The sequence below is a fragment of the Neolamprologus multifasciatus genome, chromosome 20 (assembly GCF_963576455.1).
Source record: "Neolamprologus multifasciatus chromosome 20, fNeoMul1.2, whole genome shotgun sequence".
NCBI lineage: Eukaryota > Metazoa > Chordata > Actinopteri > Cichliformes > Cichlidae > Neolamprologus > Neolamprologus multifasciatus.
The window spans coordinates 21,239,460-21,260,654 of NC_140458.1; the positions used below are offsets into that span (position 1 = coordinate 21,239,460).

General features: G+C 43.4%; 1 protein-coding gene across 3 annotated transcripts in view; it reads left to right on the top strand.

Annotated features, from left to right (window-relative positions):
• The window catches only part of lamb2l (laminin, beta 2-like), a 56,570-nt gene extending 36,543 nt beyond the window's left edge, over positions 1 to 20,027 (top strand). For all 3 annotated transcript variants that reach the window (XM_085145134.1, XM_085145135.1, XM_085145133.1), the window contains 23 exons: positions 210 to 289; positions 504 to 660; positions 3,548 to 3,688; positions 4,494 to 4,655; positions 4,742 to 4,863; positions 6,832 to 6,952; positions 7,319 to 7,511; positions 7,623 to 7,766; positions 8,778 to 9,009; positions 9,101 to 9,264; positions 9,372 to 9,596; positions 9,698 to 9,912; positions 10,012 to 10,108; positions 11,490 to 11,862; positions 11,945 to 12,117; positions 12,270 to 12,517; positions 13,634 to 13,849; positions 13,927 to 14,071; positions 14,165 to 14,372; positions 14,947 to 15,088; positions 18,089 to 18,265; positions 18,362 to 18,527; positions 19,418 to 20,027. In XM_085145134.1, coding sequence (XP_085001260.1) covers positions 210 to 289; positions 504 to 660; positions 3,548 to 3,688; positions 4,494 to 4,655; positions 4,742 to 4,863; positions 6,832 to 6,952; positions 7,319 to 7,511; positions 7,623 to 7,766; positions 8,778 to 9,009; positions 9,101 to 9,264; positions 9,372 to 9,596; positions 9,698 to 9,912; positions 10,012 to 10,108; positions 11,490 to 11,862; positions 11,945 to 12,117; positions 12,270 to 12,517; positions 13,634 to 13,849; positions 13,927 to 14,071; positions 14,165 to 14,372; positions 14,947 to 15,088; positions 18,089 to 18,265; positions 18,362 to 18,527; positions 19,418 to 19,557 — 4,041 coding nt within the window. In that variant the 3' untranslated portion in view covers positions 19,558 to 20,027. The remainder of the gene's footprint in view (positions 1 to 209; positions 290 to 503; positions 661 to 3,547; positions 3,689 to 4,493; positions 4,656 to 4,741; positions 4,864 to 6,831; positions 6,953 to 7,318; positions 7,512 to 7,622; positions 7,767 to 8,777; positions 9,010 to 9,100; positions 9,265 to 9,371; positions 9,597 to 9,697; positions 9,913 to 10,011; positions 10,109 to 11,489; positions 11,863 to 11,944; positions 12,118 to 12,269; positions 12,518 to 13,633; positions 13,850 to 13,926; positions 14,072 to 14,164; positions 14,373 to 14,946; positions 15,089 to 18,088; positions 18,266 to 18,361; positions 18,528 to 19,417) is intronic.
• Positions 20,028 to 21,195: the final 1,168 nt, after the last annotated feature.

Here is a 21,195-nt window from a genome sequence, read left to right on the forward strand (position 1 = left end):
GGATGTAATGTTTTCAGTGGGAGAAATGTTTTTGTCACTCATCCAAGTGACTCCTTCAGTCTCTGCTGACTGCAGATTAGCCATGGATCACTAGCATGATTACAAATAGAACTCCTGCTTTGAGTGTTCATGATAAAGCAGCAGTGTACAAAAAAAGTGTACATGAACTGTGAAAAAAGCTAATTGTGAGTTTTTTGTTCCTTCTACAGCCTGAATACTGGGGCCTTAGTAATGACCTGGCAGGCTGCAGACCTTGTGACTGTGACTTTGGAGGAGCCTTCAACAACAGGTAAAAAGATTTTGTATCGTCTGTGTTCTGCTTTTAAGAACTAAGCGTTCTGTAAATTGCAAGTATTTCGTTTAGATGCAAAGAGCATCAAGTGGACATGAAGTGAGGCTGTGACTCATTCAGTTTGATGGTCTGTGCAGACAACAAATAGACAGGAGATTTCAAGAACACCAGTAAAAGGCTGTCTACACATTGTTGTATGTGATACTTAAAGGTGCACGATGGAAACCGGCCAGTGTGACTGCAGGAGGCACCTAATTGGCCGGCAATGCTCTGATGTGCAGCCCGGGTATTTCTGTGCGCCGCTGGACTTCTACAAGTATGAGGCCGAAGATGCCACCGGACACTCTCCTGCTGACCCCCTACTGCCGGTGAGCGCAGCAGCATGGTGCCGTGTAAACCACTTATTCACATTTACGATCATTGGCTCATACTACTAGGCTGACTAGTTCAAAACAACACACTGCAGAATCTAACTTCAAAAACTTTTATTTTAAAAGTATTTTATTTGAAGAAGCGAATATTGTAGAAAAATGCTGAGCTTACCCCAAACCCCAAATGAGTAGATGCAAAATTCACTTAAAATCATAAGCTGGGGAGAGCAAAACATTTGTAAAGTTTAAGGAAGGCCATTGTGCAAGCATAAACCTAGAACTTAGACGTGTTTGTGTCTCATGCATGCAGCAGGTTTGAAATACTGATTGATGGTGGAGAGGTTATGTAACCGCTTTTCAAGAAGATGGTTGTGAGCTCAAAGTGAGAAAAAGCATGATTAGCTGCTGCAAGAAGACACATGGTGTTAAAACACACAAACAGATCTTAGTAGTAGCCCTAAATTTGACAAATTCATAAGAGCGCTTAAATATTTTAACCTGGGTTTATAAAAAAGGACTGCTGCTGATTACAGCTACTTTATAGTTTCTGCATCTGCTTACCCATTCAGGAGGATTGGATTGTGTGTGTGGAGTCACTCTAATCCAAGAGGTATAGTTCCATGTTGTAACCCCTAATAAAGTTTCCTTTGGGACCTTTCTGTTTGTGTAGAGAACTCCTGTCATATAGTGGGATCTCTGTCACAAAAATTCATTAATTAAATGGGCACGACTTTAATTAACAGGCTTTTTTTCTTGTTTTAGCAAGAATTTGATACATGACGACTGTATCTATGGAAGTATGTTCACATAGTGTGGCTTTCAGTAATGAGCTGTATGACCCAACATGTTCACTTAGGAAACCTCAAAGGTCACAGATCACTTACAGTATCTCTATGTAAAAGACACACATCTCAGCATCGTTCACAAAAGGTCAGAGTCTCTTCTTCTGCCTGTCTTTTGTATTTTTTGGAAACTGTGTGAGCAAAAGAAAGATTTCACTCGCCATAATGCATCAGTTAATTATCCTTTATCACATTTTTAGCTTTTTATTAAGTTTTTCAATTATCCACAATTGGAAACAATGACCAGAGTAACTGGCTACAGCAACAGCTTCTGCTGGTGAAACTGGGAGCCCTGAGTACTTTGCACCCAGACCTGTGTCCTCTTCCTGAGTTTTGACAGAACTTGCAACCGGTTGCAATTTCTGCATGTAAATGGTTCAGCTCTTTATCCTTTCAACCACATCCAAGGGTGCGTGGGAGCTTGCCGAACTAGTCTGCATGTGTTTTGTGGGCTTTGAGAAGGCTGCATTTCTCAGTATGTCCTGTGGAGGAGTGTTTTGGTTTTATAGAACATTGAACTAATTTTTGCTATCCCAAAATGAGCTTGATCTACATGGCTGGTGATAAGTCAGCCTCTTTCTCAGTGGAATGGGATTTCACCAGAACTGCTCTCTGCCACCACTTCTGTTTAGTGCTTTTATGGAGAAGAATGAAAAAGATACAGAATTTCTAGGCACAGCCAAGGTGTAGTGGGTGGAGAGTTCATCTTTGCTTTTTGCAGATGATGTGGTTCTGTTGTCTTCATTGAGCCATGACTTCCATCTTGCACTGGAAGAGGCTTGGGTTTGCAGTTGAGTGTAAAACGGTTATGATGTGAAGTCTGAGGTGATGGTTCTCAGATGAAAAGGGTGGAGTTTCCACTCCTGGCTCGGAGCAAGTGGCTGCTGTAAGTGGAGGAGTTTATGTATACTCTACATCGAGAGGGCCATTTGAGATACTTGGACCATCTCACTTGGATGCCTCCTGGGCACCTCCTAGGTGAGGTATTTCAGTCATGTCCTAACAGGAGGAGGCCCCGACATATGCCCAGGACACTCTCCAGGGTGTCCTTTGGCTGCTTTGGGAACGCCTCGGCCTCCTGTAAAATAGCTGAAAGAAGTGGCCGAAGAAAGGAAAGTCTCTGCTTAGACTGCTGCCCCTGCAACCCAGATGGATGGACCGGATAGGACCAGACTGATCACCAGACTACAAAAGGGTCCCCCCATCCACTCTGTTTCAACAAGGAGATCTTGTCACTGCGACAAGTCTGTTCCTGTTATCGCCAACTAATTTTACATGCCTATCAGACTCCATTCTTTCTCACATCACTGTTTTTGTTGTTTATCACATGTTTGTACCCACATTTGTACATTTGTTGTCCCCTGTTTCTGTCTTCTGCACTCACCACCTGCTGCCATCCTCCTCGTTGTTAATAGACACACAGCATACAATAGTTCCTCCTTTAGCCCTCAGGGCAAGCTGCAACAGTCCTCACTTACAACATCACAGCTGCAGGAATGTAGGGAAAACTTCAGTGACTCAGGAATGTTATGAGAAGAAATGTGAGACACTAAACAAATGAAGATGTTGCTTGAACAAATAAGGGTTGGTGTCTTTAAGTTGTTAAAGTTGCGGGATGGTGTAGAATAAGCAAGATGTAGTCAAAGTGCTGGATCTCTGTGCAGGCCTTCACAGATGAAGTAATCCATGACATCGCTAGACCAGATCACAGATACCGACATGTCACAATTTATTATTGCTGTACAACAAACAGCACACACACAAAAACATCTCACATTTTTCTTATCATTGTTTCTCTCTGTTACACCCCAGCAATTTGAGCACCGGAGACAAAACCAAGGTGAAGGTGTTTTGACGTGTTTTGCTAAATGTTCTATGCACGAAAGACTCAGATCATTTCATCTCAGTTTGATAACTTTTGATAAAAAACATTTTTTGTTATTTACTTGCTTGTGAAAATTTGTTTGTATTTGTAAATAAAAATGTTATTTTCCTTAAACAGTCAGTTAAAACTCAAAACTCTCCTCTTCTCTCCCTTCCAGGGCCAAGTTCGCCAACAAGCAACTAATGACTGTGTTCAGCACCTCAGCAACCAGCTCAGGAGGCACCGGCGGCACCGTAACATTGCCAAGTCGCAGCAACATCAGGCAGCACTGAGACGTATTCGGCAGCTTCAACAAACAGTATGATTTTTGTTTCTTTTATTGACTTATTCATTTAATAAGTCACCCCTAATAGGAACAGGTCACCACTGTACTATGCCTCTTTTATACTGAGGTGTTTCTGTTATTTAGCCTATGCTTACTGATATAAATTGCATGGAAAAATAAAAGAAACAGTCATTATTAGACTACAGCCTCCAATAAGACTCTGCAGTTGTATCAGGAGAGTTAAATAGCAGAGCATTACTAACGTCTACAGTTTTAGGCATTTGTGGTCATGTGCACGTAGACCACTTTCCAAGTGGACGTCAGTTTGCCTAATTAAAAGCTTAACTGTCAAATCAATGATATCAGCACAAACTAGTCAACCTGAAAAAAGAGTGTGGGGGTAGTGGGTACAAGACCACCAACACTGGGACAGATTAAAGAACAGGAATCCCAAAAGAGTCAAAAAACATAATGAAAAGTGATATAGTTAAAAAGTATTCTTTATTATTTAATTTTAATATATCAGTTCTTGTATTAACAGATGGTAGACTGGAAGTCAAAACAGAGATAAAGAAAGAGTTACTGTTGGAATAGCAACGTGATTGTAATAACACTGATGGGGACACCGGTCAAGATGATTTATTTGGTAAGCTTTGGTAATTTTAAAAGTTGTTTTATGAGACTTTTTCATTCCACCGACCTTTAATTCAGAGCTGCTGGCAGGAAGTCAGTTATGTCAGTAAGAGGAAACAGAATATAGCACAAGTATTGCATAAAGTAGAAGTGATAATAGGTCAAAAAGAAAGCCATGCTTTGGTGATGTGTCTTTGTTATTCAGCCGGATGTGAGGACCGTTCATAGAGAGCACACTCTCAGCCATATGGTGACATGGACAGGACCTGGTTTTTCCCGTGTTAAAGATGGTGCTGGTCTGGTTTTCACCATTGATAACATACCCTATGCCATGGAGTATGACATCATGATCCGCTATGAACCTGAGGTGTGTGAGTATGGAGAGAATATGATGTTTTTTGTTTAAAAAAAAAGCAAAAATAGAAGTAAAAGCCTTTTTCCTTTTGTGTGTAGTCTACAGAGAACTGGGAGGCTGTTGTTAGTATTACATCTGTAGAATTGCCCTCCAGTCTCCGTTGTGGAAACCTCCTACCTACTGAACAGCTCTACACTGTCACTTTGCCACACCACAACAGGTAACAGGACCTGAATGAATGCATGCGAGTGTGCTTGGGGTTTGCATGTAATCCAGAGAGGGAGCCATCACAGCCAGTATGTTTGCAGGATTTGTTCAGGAAAAATTGCATCATTACATTGTTGTAACTGTAACTTGTGCTGAGTCGGGCTTATTCCGCTATACCAGGGGTCGGCAACCTGCGGCTCCGCGTGGTTTGGGAAAATAAATTAGTAATAAACAAGTATTTAGCTGAAGTGTATTTTATTTATGTTAGTTCTTTTTTAACTTGTAGTTCTAAATTGGAAGATTATTGTGATATTGAAATATAAAAATAAAATAATATTCTATTATTTTGTCATCGCTCAAAATAAGCGTCACACTCACAAAAGCCAGTATACCCGCCGAAAGGCGATATAAGGTTGGCGGCTCACAACAGTTTTTGTTTGCTACATGGATCATTTTAGCTCAGCGGGGTGTCTTTCCTTTTGTTATATTTCTTTAAGAGTTCAAAATGTGTTAATTACATAAATAAAATGTAATTTCCTCTGTAGCACTTCATGGATTTCATAAGCAACACACCTTAGTTGTTCACACAAAACATAAAAGTAAAAAACAATATATACAGTGTTATCTTCATGTTAGATGTCAAAAAGTATTTGCGGCTCCCAGTGTTTTCTTTTGCGTGGAAACCAGGTCCAAGTGGCTCTTTGGGTGTTAAAGGTTGCTGACCCCTGCACTTTACCCTCCTGCAGTTTTTGGGACAGTAAGTTTCAGGACTCTAATAAGCAACCATCACCTTAGAAATAAACAGCAGCACCGAGCGCACACTCATTGATAAAATAATTAACCGCAATTAAAATTGTTTATTTTCCAACACTGTACGCTAAATCACCAGATTAACAATTTTCTGTCGTTTTTACAGCTATGTTGCATTTTACTGGTATATTTTTATAATCTTTCTAGACTTTATCACCATTTGATAACATCTCTGTAGTGGGTGACACTCGCAGGGATCATTTTCTGTGGGATAAAATTTATATTCCTTTGGAGGAAGGTCAGCACTTTAGACTGATGACTGCAGAGTCATAATTCTTCATTTATTTGTATAGAGAAACAGAGGAAACATAAACAGGGTATAAGTTAAAATGCTCAAAACTGAAATGGTTTAGCTTTTCTGCTGAAAAGCATTTCAGAGTTTTAACTCATCTGGAACTAAGACCCTGCCCGGATCTGGCACTTCAACCGGAGCATATCACAGCTTCCTTTCTCTCCCGCAGTGGATCTGTCAGCTAAAACCAATTAGTAAAGTGAGACCAAAACACAGACGCAGGAGTTACAGCAAATATGGGTAGCTCAAGTCAACGCTGGTATAAAATGCTTGTTCTAAAAAACAACAGGAAACAAACTGGCATGGTACTGTTCTGTAGTTTACTTTCACATTGGGTGTTTTCTAGTCACTAAAACCTGTTTTAACTGCACAGCACTAAGCCCTGTTATTGATCTCATTTGCCATGCTGTTTTCAGAGAAAACCACATTTATAAAACCAAGGCTTACACTGTGTTATTTTGATTAGCATCTATCTCTCTCCCTCATGCTCTCTCATCAAGTCTGCAAATTTCTTACATTGTTTTCTAATTTTCTGCTTTTAAAAGTCTTTGCTTAGAAATTAACACATTGTTAGTGTTAGTCACCAGAACTTTCTACTCCTTATCAGTGCATTTATTGTGATTGTGACCCAATGCTAATTTGTCCTACTTAGTAGATATGACTCTAAAACTTCATATGCTGTCATAATAACTTCAAGGCACAAATATGCCGACATAGCTGGACCTTTTTTCAAGTGAATGACAACCAGGATTTGTCACTTCACAGGCTTTGTTAATGTTGCCTCTCCACACATGAAAAGAGAGTGGAAAGTAAAAGTAAGATAAAGTATAAAATATATCTATCATTACATGTTTTTTCATGTTCAATGTGTTTTTACAGATACATCCAGATGCCCAGACCATTTTGTTTTGAGCCCAGCAATCGTTACGTGGTTACAATCAGGTTCCAGCGTCATGGCGCCACACACAGACATCTCACTGCCTTCATTCTTATTGACTCGGTGAGCTAAGACTGGAAGCCTTCCCCTTTCATTATGCCCTTCTCATTCAGAAGTGCTGGAAGTTAACATCACCATGGCTTAGTCGGCTTTGGCTGTGCTTTTACTAGTATGGCTGTTAAGTCTGAACATGGTCCAATTGAGCTGCAGCAGTGGGTGGCCTGTGGGGGTGTTGCTTGGTGTTTTGCACCATCACATTTCCCCCTAGTGGTGGGACAATCCAACTGCAGTAACAGAAGTTGCGAAATTATTGTGCATATAATAATAATAATATACATTTTGATTTAAAAACGTAAGATCATTTTCTTATCATTCCTGTTTACATTAATTGATGTAGCTGTCTCAAAGCTTTCTTTTTTCGCCCAATAGCTGGTATTGATCCCTAAATACACGGAGCTTCCTGGGTTTCAAGGTAACACACCAGAGTCAGAGCAGCGTCAGGAGGAGATGATCCGCTACATGTGTCTTGATTCCTTTATGATCACTCCGATGCCTGCACTGGCTGAGATGTGCTCTAAACTCATCTGCAGTATTTCTTCCATTATTCACGACGGTGCCCTGCGTAAGTAGACACAAAAACACGAGGATGACAAATCCATTCTAACTCAGCACTGTTTTAAATGATAAACATTTTCTATTGTGTATTCCATTTATTCATATCTGCTGTATCCAGCCTGTGAGTGTGACCCTCAGGGCTCCCTCAGCGGTGAGTGTGACGTAGTGGGAGGTCAGTGCCGCTGTAAACCCAACGTGATTGGTAGGCGCTGTGACCAGTGTGCCCCGGGGACCTACGGCTTTGGTGTGAGCGGCTGCACTGGTGAGTCTGCCCACTGATCAGCTCAGTCTGTCATATAGTTCTGTTTATAAAACTGTGATTTCACACAGTAATTCACAGCACAATAAATCACTTTATAGTGTTGTAGGTTTAACTTGAAATTACATAGATTTTAAATTTTACAAAATGTAAATGTGTTTTACTTTGAAAGCTGAAAGCTGAATCCTCTTATTTACAAAAGTCTTCGGTCCCCTCTCTAAATATATATACATTCTTCAGCTACTTGCTCATCAGCGTTCTCTTGGTTTCAGTCCTTTCTGATTTTCACTGTGAGCAGCTGTCTGTGCACTTGTAGCCTGATGCTGAAATGATAACTGTTAATTCATTTCTACCTAAAAATACACAACAAATTTCTGCAGCACGGTGAGGTTTGTAAGAGCAGCAAGAACTGCACAACAAGCTTGTTCATCTGATTTGGGAGTTCAAGGTCATCCTCTTCAAGTGATTTTACACAAGCGATCCTTGGGGACATGAGACACCACAGAAAACTCAATGACATTCGCAGACCTAAAATGACGACTGTTAAATAATCACTGGCAGCATGAAGTGGGCAGGTCCTAAATGTTTAAAGTTTCACAACTTCTAAGGATACCACTGATTAACATATAGCAGGGTGTTAAGTGCATTACAGAGTTACCTAGGCAACCAGAGCCCAGAATGTTCCCTATAGTTCGATGACATTATAAATCGCTTCGTGTGTGAATGCCCTTTATATACTTTTACCTTTAGAAATAGAGCCAGGAAAGGTGTTTGTTTTCTGTAACTATAAAGCACTGTCTAAGAAATCATTTTGAAGGTCAGATGCATTCAGTGGCTGTTTCCTAACTTCTGTTTCAGCTGTAATTTTCTGAAGATTTTCTTTTCTTTTCTTATTCCCTGCTCATCAGCTATTTTACAAAATAAACATTGTCATAAATCCATTTATTACTCAGGCTATATATATTCATGTTTGGGGGAAAAACAGAATATAACCCTCTAAACTCCCCTACCCAGCCTGTGACTGCCACTCCGACGGCTCATTGAGCCACCAGTGTGACCCAGTTACAGGCCAGTGTCAGTGCAGACAAGGAGCCACCGGGCGGCAGTGCTCTGACTGTCAGCCAGGCCAGTGGGGCTTCCCCAGCTGCACCCCCTGTCAGTGTAATGGCCATGCAGACCTCTGCGATCCCCGCACGGGAGAATGCCGAGGCTGCAGGGACTTCACAGCTGGACATCTCTGTGAGCGGTAAGGAAAATTCAGTGCCACACTTCACACTTCAGCTCCTTTGTCCGAGTGATCAAATTGAAAGCAAATCTTTTATCTCATTTTGTTCCAGTTGCATGGACACGTTCTTTGGAAACCCAGCACTTGGATCAGGGCAGCACTGCCGGCCCTGCCCCTGCCCAAATAACCCCAACTCCGATAACTTCAATGCGTTATCTTGTCAGGTTGACCACACCTCTGATCAGATCATGTGTAACTGCAAACAGGGCTACATGGGTGAGCGCTGGTTCATACTGGTTCATTCATCCATGTTTGACTGACAGCACTGTGCTGTCAAGTAAATGAAAAGGACTTGTATCTTTATTCCAACTTTTCTCTCATAGGTCTTCGGTGTGACCAGTGTGCCCCTGGTTACTATGGTAACCCTGAGCAGCCTGGCGGACAGTGCTTCCCATGTGAGTGCAACAGCAACATAGACACCCAGGATCCTGAGTCATGTGATCCCAGGACTGGCGAGTGCATCAAGTGCCTGCACCACACTGACGGCCCGTCTTGCGCCCAGTGTCAAATCGGTTACTATGGCAACGCTTTGGCCCATGATTGCAGACGTGAGTGATGACAAAGTCACTGGATTACATAATCTTTAAAAAAAAACATGTGGGTGTGTGATTTATGTTTTTTTTCTCTGCACATCTGTTCCTGTTCTTAGGCTGTACCTGTGTGACTGCTGGTACCCTACAGTCTGCTTGCAGCGATGGACACTGTGACTGTGATCGGCAGACTGGAGCCTGTCTCTGCAGGGAGCATGTGGTAGGCCATAACTGTGACCAGTGTGCACCTAACTACTGGAACTTCGGTCAGGATCGGGGCTGTGAGCCGTGTAACTGCAACTCGCAGCACGCTCTGGGAACTCACTGCAACATGGTTAGGAAGATTGCAAGCTTCTGTCTAAAGAGGGCCTCAGATGTGCTTTTTGATATGCTTGTTGTGTACTTGTATTGGACCAGTTTGTGTGCTCTTCAGTTCACAGGCCAGTGTCACTGTCATTCAGGCTTTGGAGGTAAACAATGCACCGAGTGTGAGCTGTTCCACTGGGGAGATCCACGGGAGCAGTGCCACGGTAAATCACACTGTGACTTTTATGAACGCCATGTAACGTCTTACATCACAGGTGGCTTTTTCTGAGCATGATGAGTGTGAACAATAATAATTCACAATCATTCAATGAAGAATATAATACATTTGTGTTCCACGCATTGCTTTCAGATTAAATGGGATCAAAACAAATTGCTGCTAAATTACTAAATTGACAGTCAGATTTAAAATCACCCTCTTCAAAAAATAGGCGGCCAGTTTCACAAAGTCACCCGTGATGGGCTATAATTTATTTTCCACAAAGATCGCGTGAAACCACTTCAACATTTCAGACTAGGTTGCCACAACAGTTAGAGTAAATACCAAACATTAGGACAGATTACAAGTTTGAAATGCAGCATGAAATATAAACTCTATAGCTTACCCAGGAGACACAGTACATAGGGACATGTTACATCAATGGCATCAGTGATCCACTCTTTACCAAGAAATATATTAATCAAACAGTTAAATTAGTCCTTCAAACATTTCGGCTTCTGTAACCAGAGCTGAGCATTTTGGTGTGTTTGGTTGTTTGTTCTTAAATGTGTTTAAATATTGTTTTACACTAAATTCATACTTACTTATTATCCTCAAGAGCCAATGCTTTGTGCAACGTCTGGATTTTAGGGATCTGTTCTGTACTGGTTAGATCTACAGCTTGGTCAGCATCTGCGGTTATGTCTGAAAGTTTCTGGACAGTTGTGTTTGTTTCCAGCTGTGACTCAGTACACCTCAGTGCAGGTTTGAAAAAACAAAAGATGCCATTACATTGCAGACTGTCATTTCATTTCAAGACAATAATCAATAATATTGTGCTAACCTTTGAAAGGATACACCTTAAACCTCCTGGAAAGCATTTCTTCCCCACATCACCCCGCAGTCATTCGCCACTTTTGTCTTCCTTGGATATTTGGGTCTTTTCATGTTGATGTGCTCACCGTCGTATTGTTCTTTTCTCAAGTAGTGTTCAAACTGTTTGATGGATTTACTTTGCATTTTTGCACCCGAACAATCACGTGGCACGAAAGAAACAGCTCCCACTTATCCATGAAACAACTTTTGAGATTTTCCGCATCTGAAAATAGGGGACTATGTATAAAAAAATTCCTCAATGGTTAAAATATTATTGTTCAACACGATGACAGTTGCTTCTTTATCGAAGTATTTTGTAGAGAGTGCTTTATAATAAGATGTCATCTTAGGACTGGTTTTATTTTATTTCTTTTCTTTTCTCCAGTGCTCTTCTTTATGATTATTCCCAGTTTTGCTTTAATATAACCTAGATGCAGTATTTAGTGATATGAGGTGTGGTTACAAGTATTTTATTTAGAGGTTCTGTTTGTTTCTCTCTCTCCTCTACTTAGAATGCAACTGTAACCCAGAGGGCACAGAGATTGCCCAGTGTGACAGACTAACGGGTGCGTGTGAATGCCGGGAAGGAGCCGCGGGACTGCAGTGCAACCAGTGCGCTCGTGGTTTCACCGGCATCTTCCCAAAATGCATCCAGTGTCACCCGTGCTTCCAGCTCTGGGATGACGCCCTGTGCCAGATTAGAAGGGACCTGGATCACATCCAGTCCAGAGTGCAGGAGATCCTGAAGGGTGGCATCACACCGGGAGCTGGGGATGCACGCATCAAAGAACTGGAGGGGAAGTTGAAGCAGGTGAAGGATCTGATCATTACGCAGGACAGGGACAGGGTCTACCAGCTCATTGGCCAGAGCATCGATGACCTCAGGTGAGGAAATTGCAGCATGTCGTTTGGTGTTTCTCATCAGCTACTTCAATTATATTTTAAGAACATCCTGTATGTGTTTCAGGGCTGAGATTGCCCTCACTGATGGGCGTCTGATGGCCATGGGCCAAGAGCTGAATACGACAGCAGAAACAGACAGGGCACTCCGACGCACGCTGGATAACATGGAAAAAGAGCTGCGGGACCTCAACACCACTGTGACTGACAAACAGAAGCTGCTTGAACTGTTCAGCTCAGGTAATTTGTTGCCATCAGAGGCACAAATGAAAACCTTGAACATGTCACATGAAGCCTCGCTGCTGTAAATACAGGAAGCAGACTAAATCCATATCCAGTAGCAGAGTAGGTTTTATACATTGCTTTTAAAAAGCTGCTGGTGTCTCTCACAGATCAGTTTGAGAAAGTGAAGCAGTACTATCAGGAATCGCTGCAGGCTGAGATGAAATGCAACGCTTCAGTGTTTGGTCCTATGAGTCCTGTGGAAGAGTCAAATAAGACCAGAGCGCGCACAGAAGACCTGCTGGATGAAATTGAAAACGACATTAACCGTAATGTGGCTGCTCACAACAAGTCACTCAGCGACCTACAAAAACAAGCTCACGACCTCCATAAACAGGTCAATCAGCTGAGCGACCAGGTAAGCAGTGTGCTATAATAAAAAAATGTATGTTGGGTTAGGGTTATGTATGTACCCTAACCATGACCTCAACTAGATAAGACAACATTCATTGAAAGAGAATGGCAAGTGGAATAAGCGTAGATCTAAGCCTCAGAATTTGGAGTAGGGAAGGCCTCAGTGAGGAGTACTTCCAGGAGACTGTATAAGGTGACAATTCTGAACTCCAGATACGTTTTCTCTAATTAAAAGAATCCATGCTAGAAAAAGAAACTTGTTCTGTCATTCTGAGGTAGAAAAACTGACAAAGTGAAAATGAGATTAAAACTTGGGCATTAGGCATCTAATATTGTAAATTCCTAAAAAGTGGAGTTTTCTTAATAATATCGACATGTTCTACCTGTTAAAAAAAGAGAAGTTTACTCAAACAAAAAAGTAAAAAACCTCACTGATGTGTTTTTAAACATGCAACATGCCAAGTTTGTTTATGAACATCTGCAAAAAACAGTGTTGGAATTTTATGCTGGCAGTGACATCTAGTGGAAAAGCCAAATCAGCTCATGATTAAAGGATTAAGTAGAAATTGAAAATGGTTTTCCATCACTGATTGGTGAGTATGTTTTAATTGTGACAGTCCCTGATGTGCAAACTTAGCAGCAGTGGGGTTTTGGGTTTTTTTTTGTTTTGTTTTGTTTTGTTTTTTCAGAGCCTTAAAAAGATTTTTAAAATACATGGCATTTTGTCATGTATCGTATTTTTACAAATTAGATCGCATACACACATGATGTCACTGCATTTCTTTGCTGATGGTAGCCTGCAAATTAAGGTATTTATTTGCAGGCAAGAAAATTAAGATATTTCCAGTGAGTCTGAGAATGCTGACACACGTCTGTTGTCTCCACTGACAACTATAAAGTGAAGCTCTATACTTGCACTGTATTTTTGTTTGTTCATTAACAGTATTTTGCAGTAGTGAAATTAAAATATTTGGTTTTTGGTTTTTATATTGATAACAAAACATTTCAATTTTTTATTTTAGAAATTTGGTTTATCTTCACAAAACTGCATTTAAGTCTTGCTGTCCAGCGTTGAAGTCTTATCCCACTAACTCAGTCAGTGCATGGTGCCATCTTTAAGGTGTGTGGTGGTCACAGCAATAACAGCGTCAATGGCAGTTGCCCAGACAGTCGGTGTGGTGGCGCCGGCTGCCATGACAATCAGGGAAACCGTGTATGTGGAGGAGTGGGATGCAGCGGGACTGTGGGCACATCTGTAGCTGCGCTGAATGACACCAGGAACGTTACAGACAGTCTGAACACTGCCAGTAAGGAGCTGCAGAACGTCTCCAAAAAGGTGCTCACAGTATGCGCAGTTTAGCCTCATATGAGTGAAATATTTATTTGATCTGACTCTTGATTTCTTGTGTCCAGCTCCAGGACATAGCTGCTATGACACAAAAACTGAAGAACCAGACGATAAACACGCTGGAAAAAGCCAACAAGTTGAGCAAGGAGCTTAAAGAAAGCAATGAGAACCTGACAGAGTTCATTGAGAAAATTAAAAACTTTCTCACTGGTATGTGGATGATATTGCTTCAGTGTCTAAATGTAACTTGATGCTTCCTGCATTTGCACTCCTTTTGTCCGTGTACTCTCTTGTACTGCCCAGAGGAGGGAGCCGACCCAGAGAGCATAGAGAAAGTGGCTCAGGAGGTCTTGTCGATCACACTGCCACTGAACAGGACCGTTCTGGACAAAATGATCGCGCAGATAAAGGAAAGTCTTTCCAACATCAGCAATATTGAGGGGATTGTCAATCAAACCACACTGCACACCACTAAAGTCAAGGAGCTTCTTGACGCAGCTAAAGAGGCCAAGTGAGTTATCATTTTTGTTTTGTTTTGAAATTAAGGACCACATTTCCCATAAGCCAGCTTGCTGAAAGTTAAACTGTGACTGCATATAAAAGATGAATGTTGCCTTCAGCAGAAGGCAGTTAAGATTCCCGCTGGACCACAAGAAACAGACTGTTGTAGAGGGCTGCACCAATAAGCTGAAGGCTGCTCAGTATTTCAAATTGATTAATTTGATCTCTTTATATGCTTATTGGTGCCCCCCTCTACAACAGCCCTCTAAAGCTCTCCTGCTCCTGCCACCCCTGCTCCAAGGCTATGTTTGTTACACCTGCATTCTGTGGCTACACTATTATCATCCATACCCTACAACATGAATTTTGGTTTCTGATACTGTCTTTCTTGTTGTTATTAAAGTTCAAATAGGATATCCACAAATCTATCCTTTTTCTTTGGGTTCAGCTGGCACCAGGCAAACCATGGCATTAATAGGCTGTGTATAATTAAGTCTTATTAAATGCACTGAACATGCATTTATTAAGCAGAGCTCTAGGAAAGAGGTTTTCTCTCTGACAAATCTTTTGGTGCTATTGTGCAGGAGACGAGCAGAGGAAGTGAAAGACATGACCAATATTACCAAGGAGGCGTTAAAAGCATCTGGAAAGGCCATAGAGAAAGCACAGGCTGCCCTGAAAGAAGCCCACAACAACCTGAACAGCACAAGAAACGCTACTGCTGAGGTACAGAATCTTGGAACATGTAAATTTACAGGTTTCACATATTTTCTGTAATCTACCTCCCCAATGAGCACTTTTGTTCATTTCACTTCAGTTTTATTTATATAGCCCAAAATCACAAAAACTGTCAGGGTTCTGGGTCGGAGCGACCCAGTATCCCTAGGCAGTCATGGACCAGTTATATTATATGTATTTTTGGTGTTTTGCTGCCCTCTCTTCTCCGTCCTTGTAGATATGAATGTGTGTGTATGAGTGCAGGTGTATCTGAACCCTTGTTTACAGGCGCCTTCGGGTGTGGCCCTAGCGGGGCCACACCCGAAGCCACGCACCTGCTGCTGATGAGGCCTCGTCGGGGGAGCTACTTAAGAGAGTCTTGGAGCTCCCACCGACGCGGGATCATTGCGTGAGACTCCACGTCAGTCATCCAGTTCAGCCTAGTTAGTGTATGTGTATGCCCGCGGTTTTATGTGTCCTGACGGCTGCTTCTATTGTGTCCCCAGGAGAAGTGTGGAGCGCCAGATCGCAGCCAGCACGAGGAGTGCTGAGACACGGGAGCGGAGAGCACAAACACTGGGAGAAGACACGACACGGGAGTCCGGGGAAAGCACGGGAATTTATTGTTGTTATTTCCATCCATCCATCCATCTTCATCCGCTTTATCCGGGGCCGGGTCGCGGGGGCAGCAGCCTAAGCAAAGAGGCCCAGACCTCCCTCTCCCCAGCCACCTCCTCCAGCTCATCCGGGGGAACACCAAGGCGTTCCCAGGCCAGCCGAGAGATATAATCTCTCCAGCGTGTCCTGGGTCTGCCCCGGGGCCTCCTCCCGGTGGGACATGCCTGGAACACCTCACCCAGGAGGCGCCCAGGGGGCATCCTTACCAGATGCCCAAACCACCTCAGCTGGCTCCTTCCGATGTGGAGCAGCAGCGGCTCTACTCTGAGCCCCTCCCGGATGGCCGAACTTCTCACCCTATCTCTAAGGGAGATGCCAGCCACCCTTCGGAGGAAGCTCATTTCCGCCGCTTGTATCCGCGATCTCGTCCTTTCGGTCACTACCCACAGCTCGTGGCCATAGGTGAGGGTAGGGACGTAGATCGACCGGTAAATTGAGAGCTTCGCTTTTACACTCATCTCCCTCTTCACCACGACGGACCGGTGCAGCGTCTGCATTACTGCAGCTGCAGCCCCAATCCGTCTGTCGATCTCCGGCTCCCTTCTCCCATCACTCGCGAACAAGACCCCGAGATACTTGAACTCCTCCACTTGGGGCAGGACCTCATCCCCGACCCGGAGTGGGCACTCCACCCTTTTCCGGCTGAGAACCATGGCCTCAGATTTGGAGGTGCTGATCCTCATTCCCGCTGCGTCACACTCGGCTGCGAACCGCTCCAGTGCGAGCTGGAGGCCCTCACCCGATGAAGCCAACAGAACCACATCATCCGCAAAGATCAGAGATGAGATCCTGAGGCCACCAAAGCGAAAGCCCTCCGCCACTTGGCTGCGCCTAGAAATCCTGTCCATAAAAATTATGAACAGAACCGGTGACAAAGGGCAGCCCTGGCGGAGCCCATCACCCACCGGGAACGAGTCCGACTTATTGCCGGCAATGCGGACCAAGCTCTTGCAACGGTTGTATAGGGATCGAATGGCCCGTAGCAATGGGCCAGACACCCCATACTCCCGCAACACCTCCCACAGGACACCCCGAGGGACACGGTCGAATGCCTTCTCCAAGTCCACAAAACACATGTAGACTGGTTGGGCAAACTCCCATGCACCCTCAAGTATCCTCGAGAGGATGAAGAGCTGGTCCAGTGTTCCGCAACCAGGACGAAAACCGCATTGTTCCTCCTGCATCAGAGGTTCGACTAGCGGACGAACTCTCCTTTCCAGCACCCTGGCATAGACTTTCCCGGGGAGGCTGAGGAGTGTGATCCCCCTGTAGTTGGAACACACCCTCCGGTCCCCCTTCTTAAAGATGGGGACCACCACCCCGGTCTGCCAATCCACGGGTACTGCCCCTGATCTCCACGCAACATTGCAGAGGCGTGTCAGCCAGGACAGCCCTACAACATCCAGAGCCTTCAGGAACTGGGGGCGGACCTCATCAACACCAGGGGCTCTGCCACCAAGGAGTTGTTTAACTGCCTCAGTGACCTCGCCCCCAGAAATTGGCGGGTCATTCCCCTCATCCCAGACTCTGCTTCCTCCTCGGAAGACGCGTCAGTGGGATTAAGGAGGTCCTCGAAGTATTCCTTCCACCGCCTGACAATTTTCTCAGTCGACGTCAGCAGCGCTCCGCCAGCACTATACACAGTGCAGGTAGAGCACCGCTTTCCCCTCCTGAGACGCCTGACGGTTTGCCAGAACCTCTTCGAGGCAGTCCGAAAGTCTTTTTCCATGGCCTCTCCGAACTCCTCCCACACCCGAGTTTTTGCTTCAGCCACTGCCCGAGCCGCATTCCGCTTGGCCTGTCGATACCTGTCGGCTGCCTCCGGAGTCCCACAGGCTAACCAAGCCCGATAGGACTCCTTCTTCAGCCTGGTGGCTCCCTTCACCCCTGGTGTCCACCATTTGGTTCGGGGATTACCACCACGGCAGGCACCAACCACCTTGCGGCCGCAGCTCAATGCGGCCGCAAGGTGGTTGCCGAAGCTGTTGTTATTTCCACACACTGTAAATAAACGCACTGTTTATACACAGAGCACCGCGCCTGGGTCCTCCTTCCCCACACCCCCCACGGTTTGCCATGCCATACCGTGACAAAAACAGTTGCATTAAGGTGTTTTTATATGGTAAGGTAAAAATACAATAAAAGAGGGAAAACCTCATCAGACGACTTCTTATGATGAATCATGTGGTGACAGTGGGAAGGAAAAACTCCCTTTTAACGGTAAAGCTCCAGTAGAACAAATGACTGGTTGGGGTGAGCGGTGGGATACAGGAAAATAGGCACAATGTGGTTCCCATAACTCTTGACTTCTTCTTGTCTCATTTTTTCCAGGTGGAGGGAAAGCTGGTGAGCCTAGACGCCAAGCAGATGGATGTCATGATGCGTTTAATGAACCTCTCCAAGGAGGTGGAAGCTCTGAAGAACAAGACGGAGCAGAACAGACAGATGGCAATCGAGGCTAAAGCACTGGCCGACAATGCCACTGACCTAACATCTTCACTGGAGCAGGTGAGGCTGTTGGTGGAGTTTGGACCAAAATTATTGAAGAAATAAATATATATATATATAAAAAATCTTGAATAAAACGGTTGCATCATCTGCCAGAGCCTCAACAACACAGAGAAACAGTATCGTGAGCTGCAGATGAAGATCGAGTCTCTTGGTGGGGTGTCTGGAGGTCTGAAGGACATCAACCAGAGGGTCAAAGATCTCAAAGAGGATGCAGAGAAATGGCTCAAGAATGCCACCAGTGGGATAAAAGAACTGGACGGTAAGTTCATATGGCTACTCTCAGTGTTGACTGTGTTCTTCAGGTGAGCTACATACAGCACATTGTGACCGTAGTGCGCGACTTGACCAGAAATTGCCTGTAAAGAAGTCTCCAGTGTTAAACTACCACCGTTTAAATAATGTGCCATTGTTCATAGTGTACAAAAGACTCTGACTAGATGGCACAGTCATGTAATGCAGCTCCTGCCTTATGCTAAAACCAGGATAACTTGCAGCTGTCACTGCAGCAAGATTCATAACATAACACATGATGTCACAGATGAGGATGAGATGAGTAGAGTTACACTGTTAATATTCATAAAATATTCCGAGGTAAAGATCAGTTCCTTTCACAGGATCCGTGGATGTGCTGTAACACAGCGGTCCCCAACCCCCGGGCCTCGGACCGGTACCGGTCCGTGAGTCGTTTGGTCCATGGACCAAGGCCGGTCCATGAAAATATTGTCGGGCATAAACCGGTCCGTGGCGCAAAAAAGGTTGGGGACCGCTGCTGTAACAGGCACTAAATGACTAAAAGTAAGTGATAGAAATGAAACAATATCATTATATGTGGGCGGGATAGAAATGCAGAGAAACATTAAAAACATCAAAGCAGAGCATTCACAGTTCACATCAGTGAAAATCAAGTGAGCATTTCTGCCTTGGAACTAGTTTTAAGTCCTATATTAATTTAGGATAGAGCTATTACTGATATGTTTATTGTGTACTGTAGAGTTTAACAATCACATCTGCAGATTTGGCATAGATTTTTGGCTCTAAACAAACAACTAAGAACTTTGTAGTAGGTCATGGGCGTGGCTGTAGATCAACCTTTCAGCCTTTTGTGCATGCTTGTTACTTTAACTTTTCTCTTGCTCCCTGTGATTGCAGAACTTGAGGAAAAGTTCAAAAACAATGAGAGGCGGATGGAGAAGCAGCGCATGGAGTTGGACAAGCTGAAAGACAACGCAACTAGTGTGCGGGACGAGATCCGGCATCGAGTGCAGAACTACAACACCTGTGTGCGATGATGCCTCCTGCGTGTCATCAGCTGCTGTAGTAGAGGAGAGTTAGAACTGCTGTTGTGACTGGAAAACAGAAAATTTGTCACCAATGAAAATAAAACGCTGCTCTGGAGGTTCCTCCATTCTTTCACTGGTATTTCAAGTTTTACACATTACCTGCAAGTGTTATGTCACAGAAATGCCTTCAACTGTCCATGCACTGTTTGAGTCCTCAATATCTCTCCTGCCCTTGGTGGTGTTCATGTATTTAAGCTATTACAATAGGCGGATAACCTGTGAAGAGCATTTATTTCACTCTATAGCCAATAATAACGGATAATAATGGAATTGATTTACTGTATGCGGAAAGACTATATCAGAGTATGTTATCAGTTACCTATACCAAAAGTGCTTTCAAGATGTTGAGTGTTTGTGTTGTTTGACCACATTAGTATGGGGTGTACACACTGACATTCCTATTAAAATTTTTGAAAGTACTTTTTGTGCTTTTTCTTTAATTATAATGTACAAATATTCATATAAACATACACTGTGAGGTGTAATGATGAAGACTAAGTCAATCTGACACTTTATATAAATGCATCATATTTGTGTGAGACTTTATGCAATATTTACATTGCATATGTATGTTGGTATGTTGCTTCAGTGTTTTGCTACACAGGGGAACCTTATACACAGTTAAGTGTATAAGTTCAATCCCATATTTGTCTCTCTTTGCCCATAGCCTTCATCTCTTCTCTCTTTACCACCTCTGCAAAAAAAACAGCTTCTACACTCACTCAAAGTTACACCTAATAGATCTCACCCATCATTAATGCCGTTAGTTAATAATGATAGTCACTTTGCCAGCCTATTGAATCTCTGGCTCAAGTTACAGAAAGTCATTTACCGCTCCAATTTTTAAACATTTTCTCTTTACAGTTAAAAAAAAAAAATTCAAAGTGTGAAACAAGTGGCTGGTGATGGGCCGACACTAGCAAGCTGCCCCCTGAATCTGCATCTTGCTAGGCCTATTGAGCATTTTAGCAGCTTTTAACTGAAGGTTTTGTTTTACAACTTGACTGTTTTTGTTCTGTCTCGTTGTTCATACGCCTGTTGTTTTGAGCTCTAAAAACCAAACTGTACGCTGCTGTTTCCCTATCAAGCATCCCAGTTCTGCTCTTGACTAGCTGGTGAACATTTTGTGGCAAAAGAGCCAGAGATTTTTTCTTGGGAGTTGGAGGAGAGCAAAAATGTAGCTCAAAGAGAATGTTGACAACTGTTGCATTTGTCAAGTTGCCAGAAACTGCAACTCAAAGTCAATGGTGAAGCTGATCTAATTGAACTACACATCCTCTGATATATCCATACACAGAGCACCATTTTATTGGCTAATTGTAACTATGTTGCTGGGTGGTATCTTCCAAGTCATTAGATGATGGATGTGCAAAATGATATGAAAACCTCTGTGTGAGAGTGCAGCATGCAAAAGACGAACAAACAAAAACCAAAAACAATGCTAACACATGGTGAACTTTCACCAAATATTTCATTTAAGTGTCAGGGATCTGTTCTCAGTATGAAAGGCCTATTCTCTCTTGGTTGTGGCATTGGATCCTGGTCTCTAACAAAGAGTGGCTGTCCTGCAGCAGCTCAGGGAATGTG